General features: G+C 54.2%; 2 protein-coding genes across 2 annotated transcripts in view; both read right to left on the reverse strand.

Annotated features, from left to right (window-relative positions):
- Positions 1 to 967: 967 nt before the first annotated feature.
- IRF4 (interferon regulatory factor 4) lies at positions 968 to 15,662 on the reverse strand. Its single transcript, XM_059078066.2, has 9 exons — positions 15,611 to 15,662; positions 14,156 to 14,432; positions 12,922 to 13,108; positions 12,053 to 12,141; positions 11,309 to 11,453; positions 9,314 to 9,421; positions 6,782 to 7,135; positions 4,279 to 4,391; positions 968 to 1,720 (listed from the first exon to the last, which is right to left on the reverse strand). The coding sequence occupies exons 2-9, from the start codon at positions 14,369 to 14,371 to the stop codon at positions 1,577 to 1,579; spliced, it is 1,356 nt and encodes a 451-aa protein (XP_058934049.1). The 5' UTR covers positions 14,372 to 14,432; positions 15,611 to 15,662; the 3' UTR covers positions 968 to 1,576.
- A 1,170-nt stretch (positions 15,663 to 16,832) lies between these two features.
- DUSP22 (dual specificity phosphatase 22) overlaps positions 16,833 to 18,788 on the reverse strand; it is an 81,788-nt gene continuing 79,832 nt past the window's right edge. Inside the window, exon 10 of the transcript XR_010835212.1 lies at positions 16,833 to 17,736. The gene's annotated coding sequence lies outside the window, so the exon portion shown is untranslated. The remainder of the gene's footprint in view (positions 17,737 to 18,788) is intronic.

Raw genomic sequence — 18,788 nt, forward strand, 5'->3', positions numbered from 1 at the left:
TTATTCCGAGTGGCTAACGCACCACCGTAAACTGTGCTGACAACCACGAGGAGGATATGCTGAAGCTCCACCTCTGACCAGAAAGAGGTGACTCTGTGTCGTGGGATTAACAGAATTCTGCATTCAAGTGAGCGCACGGACGGCCCTCAAGGTCTTTTAAGTTTACGTGTATTTATAGAAAAGTAAAACGTGTTGGAAGAATCAGACTCTTCTTGTGGACAGCTCTAGGGAGGAGGATTTGGGCTGGAAAACAGGAAGATTCGCTTCGTTTTTGCCCTTTTATACAGTTTACATTTTCTGTACTTGATATGTATTATTTTATCCCTAAAAACTTCTTCAAAAGAAAAAAGAGAAAGAAACGACATTCTCAGGCTTCATGGCTTACTAAGCTGGATAAAAGCTGCAATCTGTCTAATGCAAGTTTGTTGAACGAATTAAAAATAAAGACTGGAATAAGAGAACTACCGAGTGCTGTGCTGAGCCCCAAAGTGACAAAAGTACAGCTGCTACATCACAGTCTAAACATCTCGACTTTTCCAGAAGGAACAACAAATAAGTGATCAGCTTTAAGTAAGCAAGTGGAGATCTGAGTAACTCTATGAGAAGCTGTATTTGGAAAAAGCCCAGCATTTTAAGGCCCTGTCAAACCGTCACTGGCACGAGGATACCAAATAAGCAAAAACAGCTCAGTGAGCTGCAGTTACTCAATCTGTGAAGCCCTGTCCTCCCTTCCCTGCAGGACTCACCACCCGGACCAGTAGGGGCTCCTCCTCTTAGTGTTGCCATGGTAACCGGTCGCCTAACAAACAAGCAGGACAAGAGGGGACATGTCGACCAAGTTTCAAAAATACATCTTTAGCACTTGGATTGTTGATCTGTCTTTTTTTGTTGTTGTCTTTAAGAAAAAATGTTTTAGCAATAATTTCTATAGAATGAGAGACAAAAAGACAACTATCTTAACCAGTCCTTAGTAGACAAAATGCTCTATTCAGGGCGGCCCTAATGCTTGTGGCTCAAGAAAACACAGCGGAGTCTCTACTGGCCTCTGGGGCCATAGGGAGCGTGGATGACAGGTGGGCGGGGGCCACCCTGGGGAGGGGCCCCCAGGGCTGAGTCTGTGTCCTTCTATCAGCAAGCGTTTCCTACAGAGCAGCCGTCCACAGGTGTCCGTGCATTTCTCCTGTGGGCAGAGCAGACTCAAACTTAGGTTTTACTTCCCTGAGAAACAGAATGGCACTTGGGCGCCTTCACGCTGTCCTTAGTGGCCAGCACTGAAACACAGGTTTCTGTCTTCACGCACGAAAGAGTCCACATCAAACTGGACATGGCATTTCAGTAAATGTAAACACACTTTAGTGAGTTTTCACATTACCGTCAGGGTCTACAGAAGACCCTGAACCATTCTTCCTTTTGGAAAAAGCTCATCTGTCAATTAAATGGAGCTCATTTTCTACAAATGTTTTCCTCACGTCTGGGACTGAAGCCCCAATTTCCACATTCCTCAAAAGGAAAAGTAGGGGTTCAGTCAGCTGTTCTCTTCATTTACAATGAAGCAACGTCTCTGGTCTTGGCGCTCTCACTCTTGGATGGAGGAGTGGCGGACGGGTCTGTGGAAATCCTCGGGGCCGCTGATGTGCTCGGGTAAGTCGTAGCCTCTCAGGAAATGTCCACTGTTTTGCTGAGCAAAATAATACAGCTGTCTGGCTAGCAGAGGTTCGACCTTTAGTGAAAGATTGAAAAAAGATGTTACTGATCTCTTTTTTCTAAACCCTCCATATCTAAGTCTACAGTCAAGTCTAAAGTTAGGTGCTATGACTCATCAAAACACGTCATCCGGGGAGCCTTCTGGAGAACGGATTTTTTTGTGAGTCCTTGCATGCAGCAACCTATAAACAGAATATACTTAATTCTCCTGGGTTTCAGTTGAAGGGAAAGGTAAAGATGGTACTTGTAAACCAACTGCCGCTTGAAATTTACGTTAAACTAGGACCGAATGAAGCAAATTGGATAAAATGACCAAGTTAAAGGTAAATTTAAGGTAATTGGGTAATTTAGGCCAATGGATTTATTTTTCCACTCCTGCAGTTTGACAGGGGTGGAGGGGCTCAGTGATTTACAATTCATGGATGGCCTGGTAATCTGTATATTTCTAAACCAAACATAAAAGAAAGAAAAAAGAAGCAAAACCAAACAACAGCAAAACTGCTACTGTGGAAAAAGAGAAGTGAACTGACCCAAGATTCCTCCAGTTTGGTTATTAGTGTGGACCACGTTCACCAGAAAGTATCTAACATTCAGCTCTTCCTGAATTTGCAGCACCTGAGAGATCCGAATGCTTGCAGCCAATTGACTGTGCTCTTAGCGTGAGCCTTTACGTTATATGACATAAGATGACTCAAGAGTAACTCATTTGACGTATAACTGAAGTAAATTAAATCCATAATAAAAGGAGCAGGACTCCTGAGCGCACGCGTCCGCCCTCCATCAGCTCGGGCGCACGGTCCCAGCTGGGGCTACGTCCTCACCGACCCAGGCCGGTGCGTCCAAAGCCCTGAGACTCAGGCGCAGGCGCTCACCACTGCCTTCAGAGATGTTACTCACCAGGACCGAGACTACTTAGTCCTCTGACAGTTGTTAACAAGAATCCGTTATTATATCAATAAATCTATCGATTACTGGAGAGAATCCATGAGAAAACTCTAAAGTTTATGGGCATTATATTTCTGTTTATTGGTTGGTTGTTTTTTGATTTTATAATCAAGAAGCAGGGGGTGTGTGTTTAAGATTAGATAGTGTTTTATTTCCGATTTCAATAAGGAACATTATTAGATGTACCACAATGTTCACTGCAGCTCTATTTACAATAGCCAGGACATGGAAGCAACCTAAGTGTCCATCGCCAGATGAATGGATAAGGAAGATGTGGCACATATATACGATGGACTATTAGCCATAAAAAGAAACGAAATTGAGTTATTTGTAGTGAGGTGGATGGACCTAGAGTCTGTCATACAGAGGGAAGTAAGTCAGAAGCAGAAAAACAAATACCATATGCTAACACATACATATGGAATCTAAAATAAAAATGGTGCTGATGAACCTAGGGGCAGGACAGGAATAAAGTTGCAGATGTAGAGAATGGGCTTGAGGACACGGGGAGGGGGCAGGGTAAGCTGGGACGAAGTGAGAGAGTGGCACGGACATATATACACTACCAAACATAGGGTGGAGAGCTAGTGGGAAGCAGCCGCACAGCACAGGGAGATCAGCTCGTGCTCTGTGACCACCTAGAGGGGTGGGATAGGGAGGGTGGGAGGGAGGGAGACGCAAGAGGGAAATGATATGGGAACATATGTATGTGTATAACTGATTCACTTTGTTATACAGCAGAAGCTAACACACCATTGTAAAGCAATTATACTCCAATAAAGGTGTTTTAAAAAATAAAATAAATTCTGACTTGCATTCTGTTATTTTTTGATGTTAACTTTTTACCTATTCCTGCTCATTACCTGGGCCCATTAATAACCCTTACAGGTATGTAGCAATACAGAGTCTTCAAATTTCAAATTCAAAAATGTTAAGTATTCAAAACTCTGTTTTCTGTGGCAAATTAATGCTACATGTTATCTATCTAACCCTTTTTCTTTCCTTTTCTGTGAAAGATGTTTACTTTGCGCAGGTGAATGCTTCTTAAGCTCTGCTGGAGAACATGACCGTGGCCTGAGCTACTTGAAGTCCTTGAGAGATTTCACGCCTCCAAATAGCACATGGCCCTTGGTTTCCCAAAATTAAATAATTTCTAAAAATCCAGAGATAGAAGAGGATTTGGGGGGACACTTGGAGGGAGCCTACAAAATACTCAAGTCAGTGGACAGCCTCCCACTTGGGAAAAGCTTCCCCTTCAAGTGAAGATCAGCTGGATGGCATTTTAAAAGCAATATTAAACGTGAAGAATTTTAAAGGGCAACTTTTAGCATCATCCTTTTAAGACCCTATAAAATGGGACTATGACAATGTCCTTGAAAAATAAAAAAGATGGGACGGGTGGGCCCAGGGCTGGAGGTCACCCCAGCGGCGACGAGCAGACGTCCAGGGCTGTGAGGCGCGTGGTCCTTGGGCTGCACCCCTGCACCACTCGCTGGACACCTTCCCTCCCTCCATCCCCTCTGCCCAGGTCCCTGGACACTTACTTCTCGTCCGAACTTCTCTAAATGGGGCCCTGACCCTGACGAAGGTCAGGGAAACTCAAACACCCGAAGGTGACTGGACACTCACGTGAGCAGTAATGAGCTTCCGTTGCCTCTGGGGATCCGGAAACTCTTCCCCGAAGCACAGCGTCACCTGGAACCGTGGCAGAGGCCGGCCGTGGTGAGCAAAGGCTTGCAGCTCTGCAGAGACCCCGAGAGAAACAGCTCAGAACGCCGAGCGCAGGACGCAGGCGGGGGAGGGAGCCCACGCTGACGTGGAGGCCAGAGCAGGGCTGCTGCGCACGCGTGTTCACGCGGCTCTCTCCCGAGGCCCCGCCTTCACTGCACGGGGGCCACGCCCTAAGGGGGCGACCTGGCTCTGCAGCCGTGGGCCCAGAGGAGGCGAAGGCAGCAGGAAGGGGTGAAGGAGGAAGGAAAGGAAACGGAGCCAAAAGAATCACTCACACACGGAGAAATCTGCCTTTAAAATCAGACTTCTCTGACTTGATCCAGGATGGCTTAAAAACCTCATCTCAGAGCTGCTGAGCCCTCAAGCCCGCGGTCCACGTGGCTCGGGCACCGCAGAATCTGGGAGACTGAGCCCATCAGGGGCAGCCGTGGGTTTGAGGTGGGAGGGCGGCGCTGGATGAAGCGCCGGGCCCACCTCTGTGGATGCGTGTCCCGAAGGCGCCTGCGTTCACCCCGACTGGACGCTGTCCCCGCCCACCCTCAGGCCTCCGGCTGTCCTGCTCGTCTCTAGGGTCAAACGTCAGGTCCCCAGAAGAAGCGTGTTCACGCAGGCGCTAGCCCGTCTGCAGAGCTGCGGCTGCCGCCTTATCAGACGAGAGCCGCTGCACGGCGGGCGGGGCTGTCCCCAGCAGTGCGGGTCCTGAATGGGTGGATGTCAAAAGATTTCCACTGTTCTCTTTCAACCGAAGAAAAGTTTCTAGCTCACTCACTGGACCACTTGACTTCCTGCTTTTATTTCTTCCAGAATTCAAATCAAACCTAACCGACTTCGGCAGAACGTGTGCAAAGCTTCCACAGTGCGAGGTGGGAGGTGACACCCACGCCTGCCGCGTTGGCACAGTTCTCTGAAAAAGTCGGCCGAGATGCCTGGTAGCTCGAGAATGTTCGCGGGAATCCGCGGCTGTGGGGCTGGTCTGCACAGCTGCAGCTTTTTAGTTCACAGTTTCCTCCTTGAACCTCAGTAAACACTTCAAGATAAGAGGTTGCACTGGGCACACAGCACAGCCCTGGGTCACAGAGGAAGGAGCCAAACCGAAGCGGCGCTTGGTCGCAAGACAAACAGGAGCGAGCGCCCCGCCCCAGGAGGCCAACCGCTGGCAGGCCCCTGCCCTGGATGAAGCCCCCGGCCCAGCATGTCTTCTGCTTCCAAGACCCACGGCCTCGGAGGAGATCCAAAGCCAGGGCTCTTTCAGACCCCAGAGGTGCGGCCCTCGGCCCCTCCTCGGAGGCCCCCTCGGTCCACACGCTGGGGCCCAGGATGGACAGGACGGCCCGCAGGGAGGCAGCTCGCAGCCTGGGCCGGGAGGGGCTGCCTGGAGACCAGAGCCTCAGCTGTCCCTCTTCCTCCCATTTTGCCTCTGGGGGAGGGTGAGTCATCCAGGGGCACGTTCGTTTGGGGCAGCAAAAGAGAGTTTGGGGGAGCCTGAGCAAACGTGGGCCACTTGAGCCCCAGAGGCAGAGCGAGTGTCGTTGGTGGTGGAGCACAGAGGCACCTTGTGCTTCACGTGAACGGAATCACGAAGCAGCTTCAGGGAAAGGAGAGGCCCGGGACAGCCCAAAGACACAGGGCGTTTCTGAGGACGCGCCTGTCCGAGAAGAGTTAAGGATGCGGTCGAGGAAGCACGGGCGGTAGCCGGCAGGGAGAGCCGCTTCTCTGTCCAGAAGCAGCGCTGTGAAAGGGGCGGCTAAGTGGACACTCTGGACCGCCCCCCGCCAGAAGGTGGCCGCAGGCCTCACAGAAGGCGGCCCAGGGCTGATTGAATTGTCATGAAATCAAAACTAGGAAAACAAAACCTCCTGGTTCTGGAAAATGTGATTTGAAACCTAGAAACAACTCAAAGCCGTCTCCTAATTTCCCCTCTGCAAAATCAGTTCAACACACTCGCCCGTGGTCCCAGCTGCTGGAAAGCATCTGCTCAGGGCTGCTACATCTCAGAACCACGGACACTCACAGTATACTTCTAACCTTACGATTTTTCTAGGAACCTTAAAAGAGCTGAAACATCGACAGATACGCTTGCTGAGAACACACTTGCCGGTAAAATATGAACCTTACTAGTTGGTGAGTATTGGATGAATCCCAGCATTTCAGGACCTCAGCCTGAACCACAGCCCCCGACAACCTCCCCCTCTGCACAACCCTCTGCTGACGGGGTGGCAGGTGGACCAACAGGAGACCTACTCTGGGAGTGGGCCCAGCGGGCTCCGGGGTTCACAGAAGGCAGGCCTGCTGGGAGTGGCCTGCGGCCTTTGCCCCCTGTGGCAGCCGTGCCGTCGCCAGCTCCATCCTCCCCAAGCCTCACAGGTATAGGGCCCATTCCGGCAAACATGCGCCACCTCACCTGATAAGAACTGCTGCGTGTCAAAGAGCTTGCAGGCCTGGTCTCTCTCCAGCTTGTTGGGCCGGTCGCTGCACAGTGCCAGGGGCCCGTCCCAGTAGACCCTGCTCTGGCACAGCCTCTTGGCGTAAAGCCCGTCGGGGGCCATCCAGAGGACCACGCCCCTTTCCAGGTGGCTCAGCAGCTTCTCGATGTTCTTCCTCTGGCCGTTGTCCTCCGGGTAGGGAAAGAGGACCTGGTCCAGGCTGCTGGCGTCATAGGTGTGGGCGTGGGAGAGCCGGCAGCCTTCGGGGCTGGATGTGGTCAGCTCTTTCACCAGGACTTCCCGGTAGTACAGGCAGATGTGGAGCCGGCAGTCTGCAAACACAGACCCGTCGGGGTCAGTGCTAAGGAGCCAAGGTGCTGGTGCCCACCAGAATGCCAAACGACTGCCCAGAGCAAAGTGTCCTTGGTGGGACGCTCGTAAGAAGGGGCCTGGGGGACAGACGTTGCAAGGCCTTATGTCCCTCCTGGAGACTCACCCCATGGTGGAGAAGTTCTGTACGAGTCTGTGTGAGGTCCTCTAGCCCAGCATTTTCCAAATGTATGGGACATGGATTTGGGGGGGGGGAGGCGGTGCGGAGAGCACAAGGGGTGGTGATGATAACACTTAGGTCTAATACAGTGAGTCGTGTGCCGCTGAACAAAAGTTCATTTTAAGCACAGCAATCAGTTTTGATTTTGGAAGAAGCAAACCCTAAGTTTAAATAATTTCTACTAGCAAAAAGAGTACAATGGTGTTTCAGAAAAAAAAGCAAATATGTCCACACATCCAAAACTACCCTAAAATATCAATATGATACCAGTTACATAAAAAAAAAAAAAAAAAAAAAAGATACACATCCAGGTACGCACTGAAGTTTTGGGAAGGGTAAGCCTTGACAGGGTGATCTCTGGGTGGTGGGACTATGATGTTTCTATTTTCCATTCTTTGCTTTTCTGATTTTTAAATTATTTTTCCACTGGGTACGTACTACTTGTATAATAAAATTACCTCGTGAGGGGAACGTCCCAAGCGTAAAGTCCGCTGAGACCCACTTCGCTTTGTGTTTGAGTTTGAGGCTGGCTCTAGAACTGTGCTTCTCAAACACTGAACAAGATGAACTCATTTCTGAAACTTTGCTGATTTCAGAACCTTCTTTAAAATGCGACCCATGGGCTGAAAGGAACTAGCCAGGTTTGCCAAGGGCCACTGACCTGAAGTGCCAGAGGGCTTCCTGAGAGGCAAGAGCTCCCATAGTAACTGCGGGGTTCAAACCTGAAACGGGTGTCAGTCCTCTGATAAAAGGGCCAGGCTGGTAATTAGTCTGTACTGCGCACACCCAGAGAAACCCACAAAAGCCTCTCATCCCTCAAGGGCAGGTTTTGAGACTCAAACAACCCACATCACTGCCTCAAGCCTCCTCTGTGACTTCTGCTGCTGTGAACCCCGAGGAGTGGGTGTCGGCCACTCGAGGTTTCATTTCACTGAACGTCATCAGAAATCACGAGGTCACAGGGATATAAATAGCTGTTTGTTTCCTACTCTTCAGACACCCACACAAGTCTTATGTGCTCGAGAAAAGGGTTTGAAAGTTCCTAAAACTTCTGCTCAGAAACCTCTCCTCCCTCCACGGTCCAGGAGCATCTAAGAAGAAAGGCAGCAAGCTTCCTTCAGAATCTCAGAACCAAAAGGAACCCCACAGTGGGCCAGCTCCCCTGGGTGCAAGGAAGGGCCCCCAGCTCTCCTCTCCTGAAACCTTGAGAATTCAGCTTATGGCTTCTGTCGCTGATTTTCAAAGAGGCCAGGGGGCAAGGTGAGAGTTCTGAAGCTTAAGCTATCCATTTTTAATATGTGCAAATCTCATTTTAAAACAACCAAAACATTACCTAAAAAATAAATATACATACGCTACATGTGCTCAGTAAACCTCGAGGTATCCTCCTCCTTAAAACAGGCGAGACCGCTGAGGTATGGGGATTCCTTTAGAGAAGAGACTCTAAAAGCCAGATCTGATCTGTATCTGTTTGCAAGTCACACGTCATGTTCGGAGGAAGAGCAAGACGCTCCTCACTTAGGCACCGAACGTGATGAGAAGAACCCAAACTCGTGTCCCGGGAAACCGATGGGGTCGACTGTTTGTGGCTAAGCCTGCAAGGATGATGAGCTTCCAAAACGAGCAGCCCCTGCGCTGTTGCAAGAGGCTGCACTGCGTCATGGGGGTGCTGGCTGAAGAGGGGCCCTCGGTAAACGGAACTGGAGTGCCTGCCCATTCCTGGACACTCGGACGCCGGTGCAGAGCTTAGAATGGCTCAGTTCAGACCAGCCCGCAGAAGTGGATCAGGGTCGGAAGCCGGCCTCTCTCGCGGTGCTCTCTTGGCTATAACCTCGTTCTCCCAGCTGGGAGTCGGAGGCGTCCCGCCGCGCCCAGGCCCCAGCTGTGCTCACCAGCCCCACGAGTCCACCCAAAGCGGAGCGGACCCTCACACACGCCGCCTCCGGGGAGCCCCACTCACCTGAGAGGGCCAAGGCTTCGGCAGACCTTATGCTTGGCTCTATGGGGATCCCGGGAGCCTGGGACTCGGGCGGGGCACAAGCATAAAAGGTTCCCGTCACCTGGCAACCTGCATTTGCAAATGAAAATCAGAGGCGTTCTGAACAGGGTCCCTCGAGGCAGAGAGGGAGAGGAGGGGGCTCCCTGGGGGTCCCGCCGCCCCGGGGTGCACCAGCCCGGTGGGGGGGGGGGCTGGGCCCTGGAGAGCGAGCCCGCGCTGAGAACACGGCAGACCTACTTTCCTAGCAGCTTTCCAAGCGGCAGAGCATCGCTAACTGTGCTCGCCAGCCCGAAGGCCCAGAGTTTATTCATCTCCCAACTGGAAGTTTGTGCCCTTTGCCCGACACCCCTCCATCACGGATTCGCAGGGTAACCGAGGCCCAGAGGGACAGCGTGCTTCACCCCTGTTCACGCAGCAGGCTCGCGGCAAGCCGGGAGCCGGGCCTCTCTCCGTGAGCTCTGACGCCCAAGAGCCGGCTCGAAACCCTGCCCGCGGCTTTGTCCCCATTCCCCTGGTCGCTGCTTCTGGAATCAGGAGGGGCTGAGCCACGTCCCTGGCCGGCACAGCCGCCCTGCGTCGTGTTAAACGTCAGCAGGGAAACAGTATGTGGTAGAACCTCGTTGTGCTGGCGCGTCCTTTAATGTCACTTATGCTTCGAGACGTGTCCGCCAGTCTGTCCTCTCACAGCTCTAGGCGTTGCCTCTTCTCCAGGGTCACTAGCTGAGCAGAGCTCATGCCCTGGACCCGGGTCTGAATTCCAGAAACCCGTCCAGCGTCAGCTGATTCCCCCACTGCAGTACGGAAGATAAACCTTCACTGCAGATCACTCTTGAGAAGCTAAGAGAGCCGAATTCTCCGCATTTTTGTAAACATGCCACTCAATACAAATCTTAAATAATGGCATACGTCTTCAATCCCACAAGCCCAGAGTGCCCCGGACCTGGCTGGAAAAAGGAGAAAATACTCCTAGAACACATGAAGGCATCTGCGTGTTGACTGGCCTCAGGATTTCTATTTAAATAACAGCTCAGAATGCCTGAAAGCTTGTGCTTTGCTGCACGGACGTGCTGTGTGAAGTTTTCTCGGCACTTAGCAAATTAGTGCTTTCGCTGAGAGATCTCATCCTGATGTCCGGGGAAGGCCTCCGGGGGACACATCCAATCTAGTCCGGCACCAACACCAACCGGGCACCCTCTGGTGGAGACCTTTTATGTCTTCTCCATAGTATTTACTCCTATCCCCTTCTTACTGTCCCCTCTAATCCCAGGAACGACTGCGGCGGGCACGCCAGTGCTTGAGAGAGATCCGCCAGCGCAATAACCCGCTGCTGTCCCCGCGGAGGGGTGCCCGGGGCTCAGCTGCGGGGCGCTGACTTCGCGCGAGCGTAGCCGAGCCGGTCAGCATTTAAGGGACAGTCTAGTCTTCTCTCTGGGAAGGCTGACAAAGCCAACTACTCTGTGCCCAAGGTTAAAAAATAAACGTTACGATCATTCAGGAAGGAAGAAACATGCTAAGTTATTAAGTAGCTAATTGAGAACGTATAGCCGAGCAGTCTGAAATCTGACATCCCCGTCCTGCGTGGCCGGGCTCTGGAGCCAGGAGGTCAGGAGTTGAACGCAGCCCCTCGCTCTCACCGCGTAGCTTCGGGCACGTTGCCTACGTTCTGTGAGCAAGTCCCTATACCAAACAGGGCGGTTTCCGGGGCCCTGGCAAGATCCCTGCAATGCTTAAAGGAGGTTCCTCGAGGCAGCCCGGAGCCTGGGTCCTGGCACACAGCGGACCGGGCGTCCGTGAACCTCGGTGTCCTCCTCTGGGGGCCTCTTCCCTCCTTCACCGCACGTGGGGCCTTTCTCAGCGGCTCGGAGGACGTGAGAGCCGTGGGACGGACGGTGCAGAGGACAGGCCAGGCGGGGCCAGGCCCTCTGGCCACGGGAACTGCCCCAGCGCCCTCCTTACCGTTTTCACAGGCTGGGCCTTGCCAGTGGTGGCTGCGAGGCCCGAAGGTCACAGGACACTGATACGGGGTCTCCGGGTGGGGCTGATCAGGGACGAACTCTCTCCAGCCTCGGTCGTGGGGCGGAATCATGTAGGTGTGAGCCTGCTGGAGGGGCCAGAGGGGAGCTGGGGGGAGAGCGACCAGCCCGGGGCCGGCCTCGGGGAGCCCCCAGACTCCTCGGGAGCCCCCTTAGCTTCTGAAGAGGCTTGGTGGAAACCCGCCATGAAGAACCAGAAGGCACAATGGAGACAGTGTTGTAACGTGATGATCTGCGTGAGGCTTCATCATATGGGCAAACCCGGCACCAAAGTACCGCAGGGAAATGTGCCTTCCTTTACCGGCAGAGTGAATAAAACAGAGCTGTGATTCACATCAGACGCGTCTGCAGGGATCAGCTGCCGTGTGGTTTCACATGATAAAGCCCTGCTCCCCAAATCCTGGACTCTAAGGTCGGTTTCCCAGATCTCAGAGTCTAACTGACAGGCAGACACACCCACCCTCCCCGCCCTAACTTCAAGCCAGCGACACCAGGTGGAAACCCAGACGTTCATCCAGTGACCTGGGATTTGGTTTGGCAGATGGACAGACAGCAAAAACGGAGTTCTGCTGCTTTGCCTGCAGGTCTTTCCCGTTGTGCGGGGTCTGGCTCAGGCGGCCTCGCACAGACCCAGCCTCCCCTCCTCGAAGCCCCGCCCCTCCCGTACCTGGGCTGGGAGCGAGGAGTAAGGAGCCGGCACGCTGTACGGGTGGCTCATGGGCACCTGTGGGTCCTCCAGGGTCAGCTGCTTCGCTCCTGGGTGTTTGGGCAAAGGGGAGATGCGCAGCGTTGGAAAAGGGAACTGGAAGGACTGAGAGAAATTACCTGAGCGTTTACTTCCTGGAGCGCATAACACCGTGCTGACGAGTAAGGCATTTTTCTGCAGTTTCCTTGGGCAATTTTTTACCCAGGCCGTTAAACTGGTTCCTACAAGGCCCAATGTATGGAGCGCAGTAGAGAAACAGATGAAGCCCGTGTGTGGCGGGCCTTGTGGCGTCGAGGGCTCCCCGGCAAGAGCGCGGCTAGCGAGGTCACCAGGCGGTTTGTTTAAACTGCAGATTCCCGGGCTCTACTCTGACACCCAGGTCCGCATCTTGGAGAGTGGGAATCGGAATTTTAACAAGCACCCCAGTGGACCACAGCACACCCTAAACGTTGACGCTTCTGTTACTGTGAATGGTTACCGTATATACGGATCACGAACGCTTCCCTTCTACAAAACGGCTAATCACGAGAGACTGATGGACGCGTAAAGCTTCAAACAGCTTTTCCACTTTGGGCTTGGAAATCTGGCCCACGTCTTAGGAGAACTACCGGAAAGCACACACACAGGCAGAGACTCGGAGCCCGAGAAATCATTCTGCACGAAAACCGCGGGAATGTCAAGTTACGACCCGGAGGACTTGGGTAAGTCGTCCGCTGGGCGTGAACGGGAGGCTGCGGCCGGCAGGCTATAAAGAGCAGCGAACAGAGACAGGGACCCCGGCAGCGGAGCGGAGGCGCCGCGGCGCCAGGCGGCCCGAGCGGGAGGCCCACCTTTCTTGGCCCCCTCGGGGACGATCCTGTACACCTTGTAGGGCTCCGAGATGTCCAGCTGGCTCCGCTCCACCAGCTCCTCGAAGTCGTTGCTCTTGTTCAGGGCGCAGCGCAAGCGCGTCTTCCAGGTAGGAGGGTCGGGCTTGTCGATGCCTTCCCGGAACTTCCCCTTAAATAGCGCCCAAGCCTGGCGGGAAGGAAGAGGGGAAAACGTCAAAACACCGGTCTTTCAAAACAGAATCCGGGGACCGGAGGCGTGAAGGAAAGAATGGTGTCGGGGGCTTCAGAGTCACACCGTCGCCCCAAACGTGAGGCAGAAAGACAGCAGGTGCTTGTAAAAGGCGGGTGAGACTGGACGACCCCTGGAAGGGCTCCACCCACAGGGTCTGGAGCGAGTTGGCTTGGAAGTAGGGACAGAGCTGTGGGGCGAGGCCCCCCCAATAGAGCGCCTCTGGACGTCAGAGGATCCGAGGTATTCTGCAAGGCAGTTCCCCGAGGAAGTCCCCGTCGCCCGCCTGCTCTGCCCACTGGTGGTAGGGCTGGGCCCCAAGGCGCAGGTCGCTGGGGAAGCAGTCAGGACAGGGACGCACACGCAAAGGGCGAGAGAGAAACCCCCAGAGAGACCCTGCGCGGGACAGAGAGGAGAAAGAGGAAGGGAGAGAAACACAAGAGGGATGGGGAGGGGAGAGGGACCCCGAGAACACCTTCCAGAGAGCCTTGGAAAGAGGGGGTCACACAGAGACGAGACGACACACAGGAGCTAGGAGAGTGCAGGCCGGGGAGGGAGAGTGAGAAGAGGAAAAACTATCCGGGGAGAGGCGGGAGAGAACAGACGCAGAGGAACGGAGACCAGACGGGGGGGGGGGGGGGGGGAAGGGGGTCTCAGTCCAGCGCACCCAGCGGCCCTCACAGGAGGGGACCCTGAGACCCAGACGCCTGCTGACCAAGGGGGGCGAAGAGGGATTCAGAGGCTCACCAAGAGGCTCCCACGGAAACAGAGGTGCGGCCTTGGACCGCCCCTCTCCCTGGCCCTCGGGGACGGCGCGCCCCACACGCTCTGACCTGGGACCCGCTCCTCCCTCCGCGGGGTTACGAGAGAACCGGAAACCTCTCCCCCTCCCCGGGCTTGGGACGCTCCAGGGCCCCGCGCGCCCCTCCGCGCTGAGGACGGCCGGCCCCGCCGAGCCCGGGTCAGGCCGGGCGCCCCGCCCCGCCCCGCCCCGCCCCCAGGCACCTTGAAGAGGGCGGCGTCCTCCTCGCGGTTGTAGTCCTGCTTGCCCGCGTGCTTCCAGGGGATGCGGAAGATGCTCTTCTCCTCGTTCTCCCACACCAGCCCGGGGTACTTGCCGCTGTCGATCTGGTCGATCAGCCACTGGCGGAGCTTCCCGTTGCCGCAGCTCACGGAGCTCATGCCGAACTCGCCGCCTCGGCTGCTGCCCTCCAGGTTCATGTCCAGCGCGCCGGCGCGGCCCCCTCGCACGCTCAAGATCCGCTCCTGCACCCGCTCTGCGCTGTGGGGGAGAGGAGGGCCGCCCTCCGGCAGTGACCACGAGGCCCCGGACTCTCCGAGGCGGCGAGGCGCGCGCCAGCGAGTCGGGGGCGCCTAAGGCCCAAGAGGAGGCACCTCTCCGCCGGCCCGGCTGGTGCCCTGGGCGCGCGCCGTCCTGCCGCCTCCCCGGAGGCCGTCCTCCCGCCCCACCTTCCGGACTCTCCGTTCTGTCACACGCCCCGCAGCCCGCGCGCTGCCCAGACTCGCGGCTCTGGCCTTGGCGCCCCCACCGCCCCCCAGATCCCGCCGCCACGGCGCGTGACACTGCGCACTCGTACTTCCTGCTCCCCTGCCCAGCCCCGAGCCGAGGCCAGGCCATTTCCCGCGCCACTGTCAGCTTCCACTCGTGCCCTCTCCCGGGTTCCCACTCCCTGGTGGCCCGGCGTGTCTCGCACGCGGGCTCCCCTTCGGGCCGGCGTCCCAGGCGCGCGGCGCCCGCAGCTCCCCCCGCGGCGCTCTCCGGGACCCGCCCTCTTTGCCCCTGGGCCCCGGCAGCTGGCGACGATTAGGTGGCCCCGCGAGCCCCAAGAGGCAGAGCGCGAGCCGGCCTCAGCGAGCAGCGCAGCCTCGTAGCGGGGGATCCCCGCGCGCCCAGCTTCTGCTGGAGCCGGAGGCCGGCAGGGAGAGCGGAGGCGGGGACGGTGCCCGGTAAGGCGAGGGGTCGCGGAGCGCGGGGACGGAGTGGCCGAAGTCCGGAGCGCCTCCTCTTCCACCACCAGCCGGGAAGCCGAGAGCCGGAGGCCGAGGAGAGTTTGAGCCCCTCAAGAAGGAGGAGCCCGAGAGGCAGCCCCGGGGGTAAGGAACCGTCCCTGCGGTCAAGCCTGCCGCCCGGTGTGGGTCCCTTCGACGGCCCCACCTCGGCCACTCCTGGGCCCCGACGAGCTCGTTATCCGACCCGGTCCAGAGCGTGGCCTCCCCGGGCCCAGGCTGGGCCGACCCACGGGCGCTGGGGCCGCGGGAGTGCCCGGCCAAGAGCGGATGGAACGGGCGTCGGGGCGCCCTCGAGGGGCGTGCTCCCTGCTGGCGCCACGCTGGGCTCCCCTGCGCTGCCCTCGAGACGGACCCCGAGACCGCTGGTCTCCGCCGGGTTCGCTGTGGGGCCCGCCTCGCAGCCGTGCTCCTTCCCGACCCAAGTCTTACCTTGCCCCCGGCGCGGAGCTGAGGGCAGCGGTGAGTCCCAAGTTCAAGCAGTGAAACTAAGCCTCCGAAGTGCGAAAGAGGAACTTTATAAAGCTTAAAAGCCCCGCTGGGGGCGGGGCCTGGGGCGGGGCGGGGCGAACCGGGGGCGCCTCCTGGCGGGACTGGGGGGCTGCGGGCGCAAGGCTGGGCGCGCGGGGCCGCGCTGGGGACGCACCTCGAGTCGGGCGCACGGGAACCTCAGTCGGGCGGTTTCCTGCCAAGGGCAAGGCGCGAAAGGGGACTTGGCCTGCGCGCAGGGACTGCGGGAGGCCCGCCGGTAACTAACGAAAGTTACGCTACAGCGGCGCTGCAAGGGCGGGTAGCAGGGGCTGTGCAGGGGCGGGTAGCCGGGGCCGTGCAGGGGCGGCAGTCTGGCGCGAAGGGGGCTCGGCGTAACCAAAGACAGAGGGCTGTCCACGTGGAAGACCTGCGGATAGGTGGGGGCCACCCTTGGCTCGGCCGCTGTCACCGAGAGCCCCGCCCCTCCGCGGCGTTTAGAGAACATCACACTCATTGAAAAGAAAAAAGGAAATGTCCCAGATCCCTTGAGCTATGAACTGCGGCTCACCCACTGCCCGCATGTTTGAAACGCTGACATACTCGTGTGTCTATGAAACTGGTGAACTGCAGTGCCTCAGACAGTGCACAGCCCCCGACGTTTTAATCATGGCAACAGGAAAGAACGGGAAGGATCCCCAGGCACCCAAGTGCTTAACTGCTTCTGGGCTTCAGTTCACCTCAAAGCGACATCGTTTTAAGCTGAACCGGCTAAGAAACAATTTACAGGTGGGGTTTTAAATGTCCAGAATAGGAACAATATTTCAGAGGAGTGATTTTACTTAATTTCCCAGGATCTCCTTAACATCAACATAAACTCCCTGAGCACCTGCCCACTAACCCCGCCCAGAGCATCTTGGATGCTTCAGCATGTTTGTGTAGTTAACGATTTCAGGTAAACCGTCAGATCACTGGTTTCTGTATGATTTTAGACCACCACCATCCCGGGTCAACTCGCAACTCTTGAGAAGCTTTTGATTTCACTGATTTCTCAGTCTTTCTTTTAATCTTATATATTGGGCCACTGTCTCCTACCCAAAGAACAAAGTAAGTTCAGGCTAGAGCAAAACAGGCATGAGGTGCAGAGTGGAGATGCTTTTCCTCAAACCAATGACTTTCTCAGAAATTAACAGGATGTCATGCTTTTATTCACTTAAGTAAGTTTTCCATTATCAGAATCTATGTAATAAACAACAGGTTTTTTTTTTTTTTCAAAGAAAATTCTGGTCACGGTGGTTTTTCTTCTTCTTTCATGGATTCATTCATTCAACAAATATTTTTCGAGCACCTCTGCTTATTAGGAACCGTTCTTGGCACCTGGGATACCTTGGTGAACGAAGGGAACATCTTTACACTTTAATCAGTGCTCACCAGCAACAGACGGAAGATTGCTAAGAACAAAAATGGCACGCTCGAGCTTTTGCACTTTCGCACACGTGTCCTCTGCCCAGATTTAGCTGTTTCAACGTTCTCCTCACTCATCCTCTTTCAGACGTTGAAAACCACGTTACCTTGTTTTAAAATGTGATTGCAAACCTTCAACGCCATCTTCTGGTTTACTCATTTGTCAGACTGATCTTCCAGGAGTGGTATTTTCTCTTTTATGATGAGGCGGATACACAGAAGAGTGTATTTTAATCACTGCAACTCTTGGTGTCCTCACTGGCCCTGGGAAGCGGTGGGTGACAGGCAGGCCCCGCCAGCTGCTCTCGGAAGACTTTTCCATTGTAGTCACAGTTGAAAGAGAAATGACAGAAGTTTTAAAGTTGGCCCCCCCCCAACACTTGAGGAAATCAAAGTGCCCTTCAGTGAAAGACTAGACATTGTCTTCAAGTGTCACGGCTTGTAAAAAAGTGAAAACAAGTAAGAACTCAGTTGATTGAGTGTCTCTCCAAAACAGGGCTCATCACCGTATTCTGTGAGGAGGTGATTTACTTCAGTGAATTGTCCAGATGTAGAAGTGCTGCTGTGGATGCAGCCCAGTCCGAATGCCGGAGCTCACTTTTCATTTCATATTTATTGTAAAGAAGCTGTAAGAGAAGTTGAATTTACGTAAATTCAGTATTTTAAAAATCAATCTTAAAAGTATACATTTGTATGCAGGAAAAGTAGTTTAGAAAAACCCATACTAGACACAAAAAATAAATGATTGAAACCCTTGTTGTGGATATAAACCTATTTTCTCACTAATTATTCTTTCAGAAGGAGGGAACTAAATGTATTAAAAACAGTGCAATGATATCATTGAAAACACTTAAAGGGCAGTGATTTTTAGTTATTTGTAAAAAAACAGGAAAATACTAAAAATGTTTTTTTGTTATGGTGCAGTTCTTATCAGATAAAGAGCTCCTCTAATGCTCTTTGGCTGTATGTGTATGCAATGCTAATTAGCGCCTTTGACCGTGGCACCCTATAAGGCAGTACTATTATATTATTATTGTATTATTATGTCTTCATATAAATAGTAATATATCCTACGTAATAGTACAGTAATATACAGTAATAATACAGTACTATAGTAATATGCTATAGTATATACCATACAATATACTCTGATACTACAGCGATATGGTGCTCGTGTATCAGAGTACTAGTGTAGTATAGCAGTATTGCTGTATATTAAGGTATCACAGTATTATATCGTGACATAATGCTGTAGTCTGCAATATGGTATTCTTACTGTATGATATTATTAATAATTAAATGCTCCGGTGTGGGAGAGCTGGTTCAAGTTCCTGAGGTCTTGATGGACTATTTAATGGCAGTCTTACCTTCCCGTGTACAGTGGAGGTGACAGCTTTCTTGCCTCCCAGCGTTCTGTGATAACGAGATGGTGCTGAGCCCATGCCTGGCACATCCCGTGTTCGACAGGGCAGGACCATTATCACTAACGTTGTGCTTCAGCACTTAGGGAAGTTTCACAGACTTTATCTCACTTGATCTCCAACCAAGGCTGCCCCAGGGGGCAGGGCAGGCAGTGCTCGGGCCCGGGTACAGATAAGAAAAGAGATTCAAAGGGGGTCCGCTGAGGTCCCGACCCGGGTCGACAGGTCCTTGGCTGCCTGTCGTGATAATCTTTCAA

The sequence above is a fragment of the Kogia breviceps genome, chromosome 10 (genome assembly GCF_026419965.1).
Source record: "Kogia breviceps isolate mKogBre1 chromosome 10, mKogBre1 haplotype 1, whole genome shotgun sequence".
Taxonomy (NCBI): domain Eukaryota; kingdom Metazoa; phylum Chordata; class Mammalia; order Artiodactyla; family Physeteridae; genus Kogia; species Kogia breviceps.

What these genes read in the sequence shown, in the direction of transcription:
- IRF4 (XM_059078066.2), bottom strand. Translation starts at nt 14,371, where the DNA reads ATGAACCTGGAGGGCAGCAGCCGAGGCGGCGAGTTCGGCATGAGCTCC. An exon ending in CGAAGCCTTGGCCCTCTCAG is followed by an intron (nt 7,136 to 9,313) that starts GTGAGTGGGGCT and finishes CTGTGTTTGCAG; the next exon opens with ACTGCCGGCTCCACATCTGC. An exon ending in CACGCAGCAGTTCTTATCAG is followed by an intron (nt 4,392 to 6,781) that starts GTGAGGTGGCGC and finishes GGGTCTCTGCAG; the next exon opens with AGCTGCAAGCCTTTGCTCAC.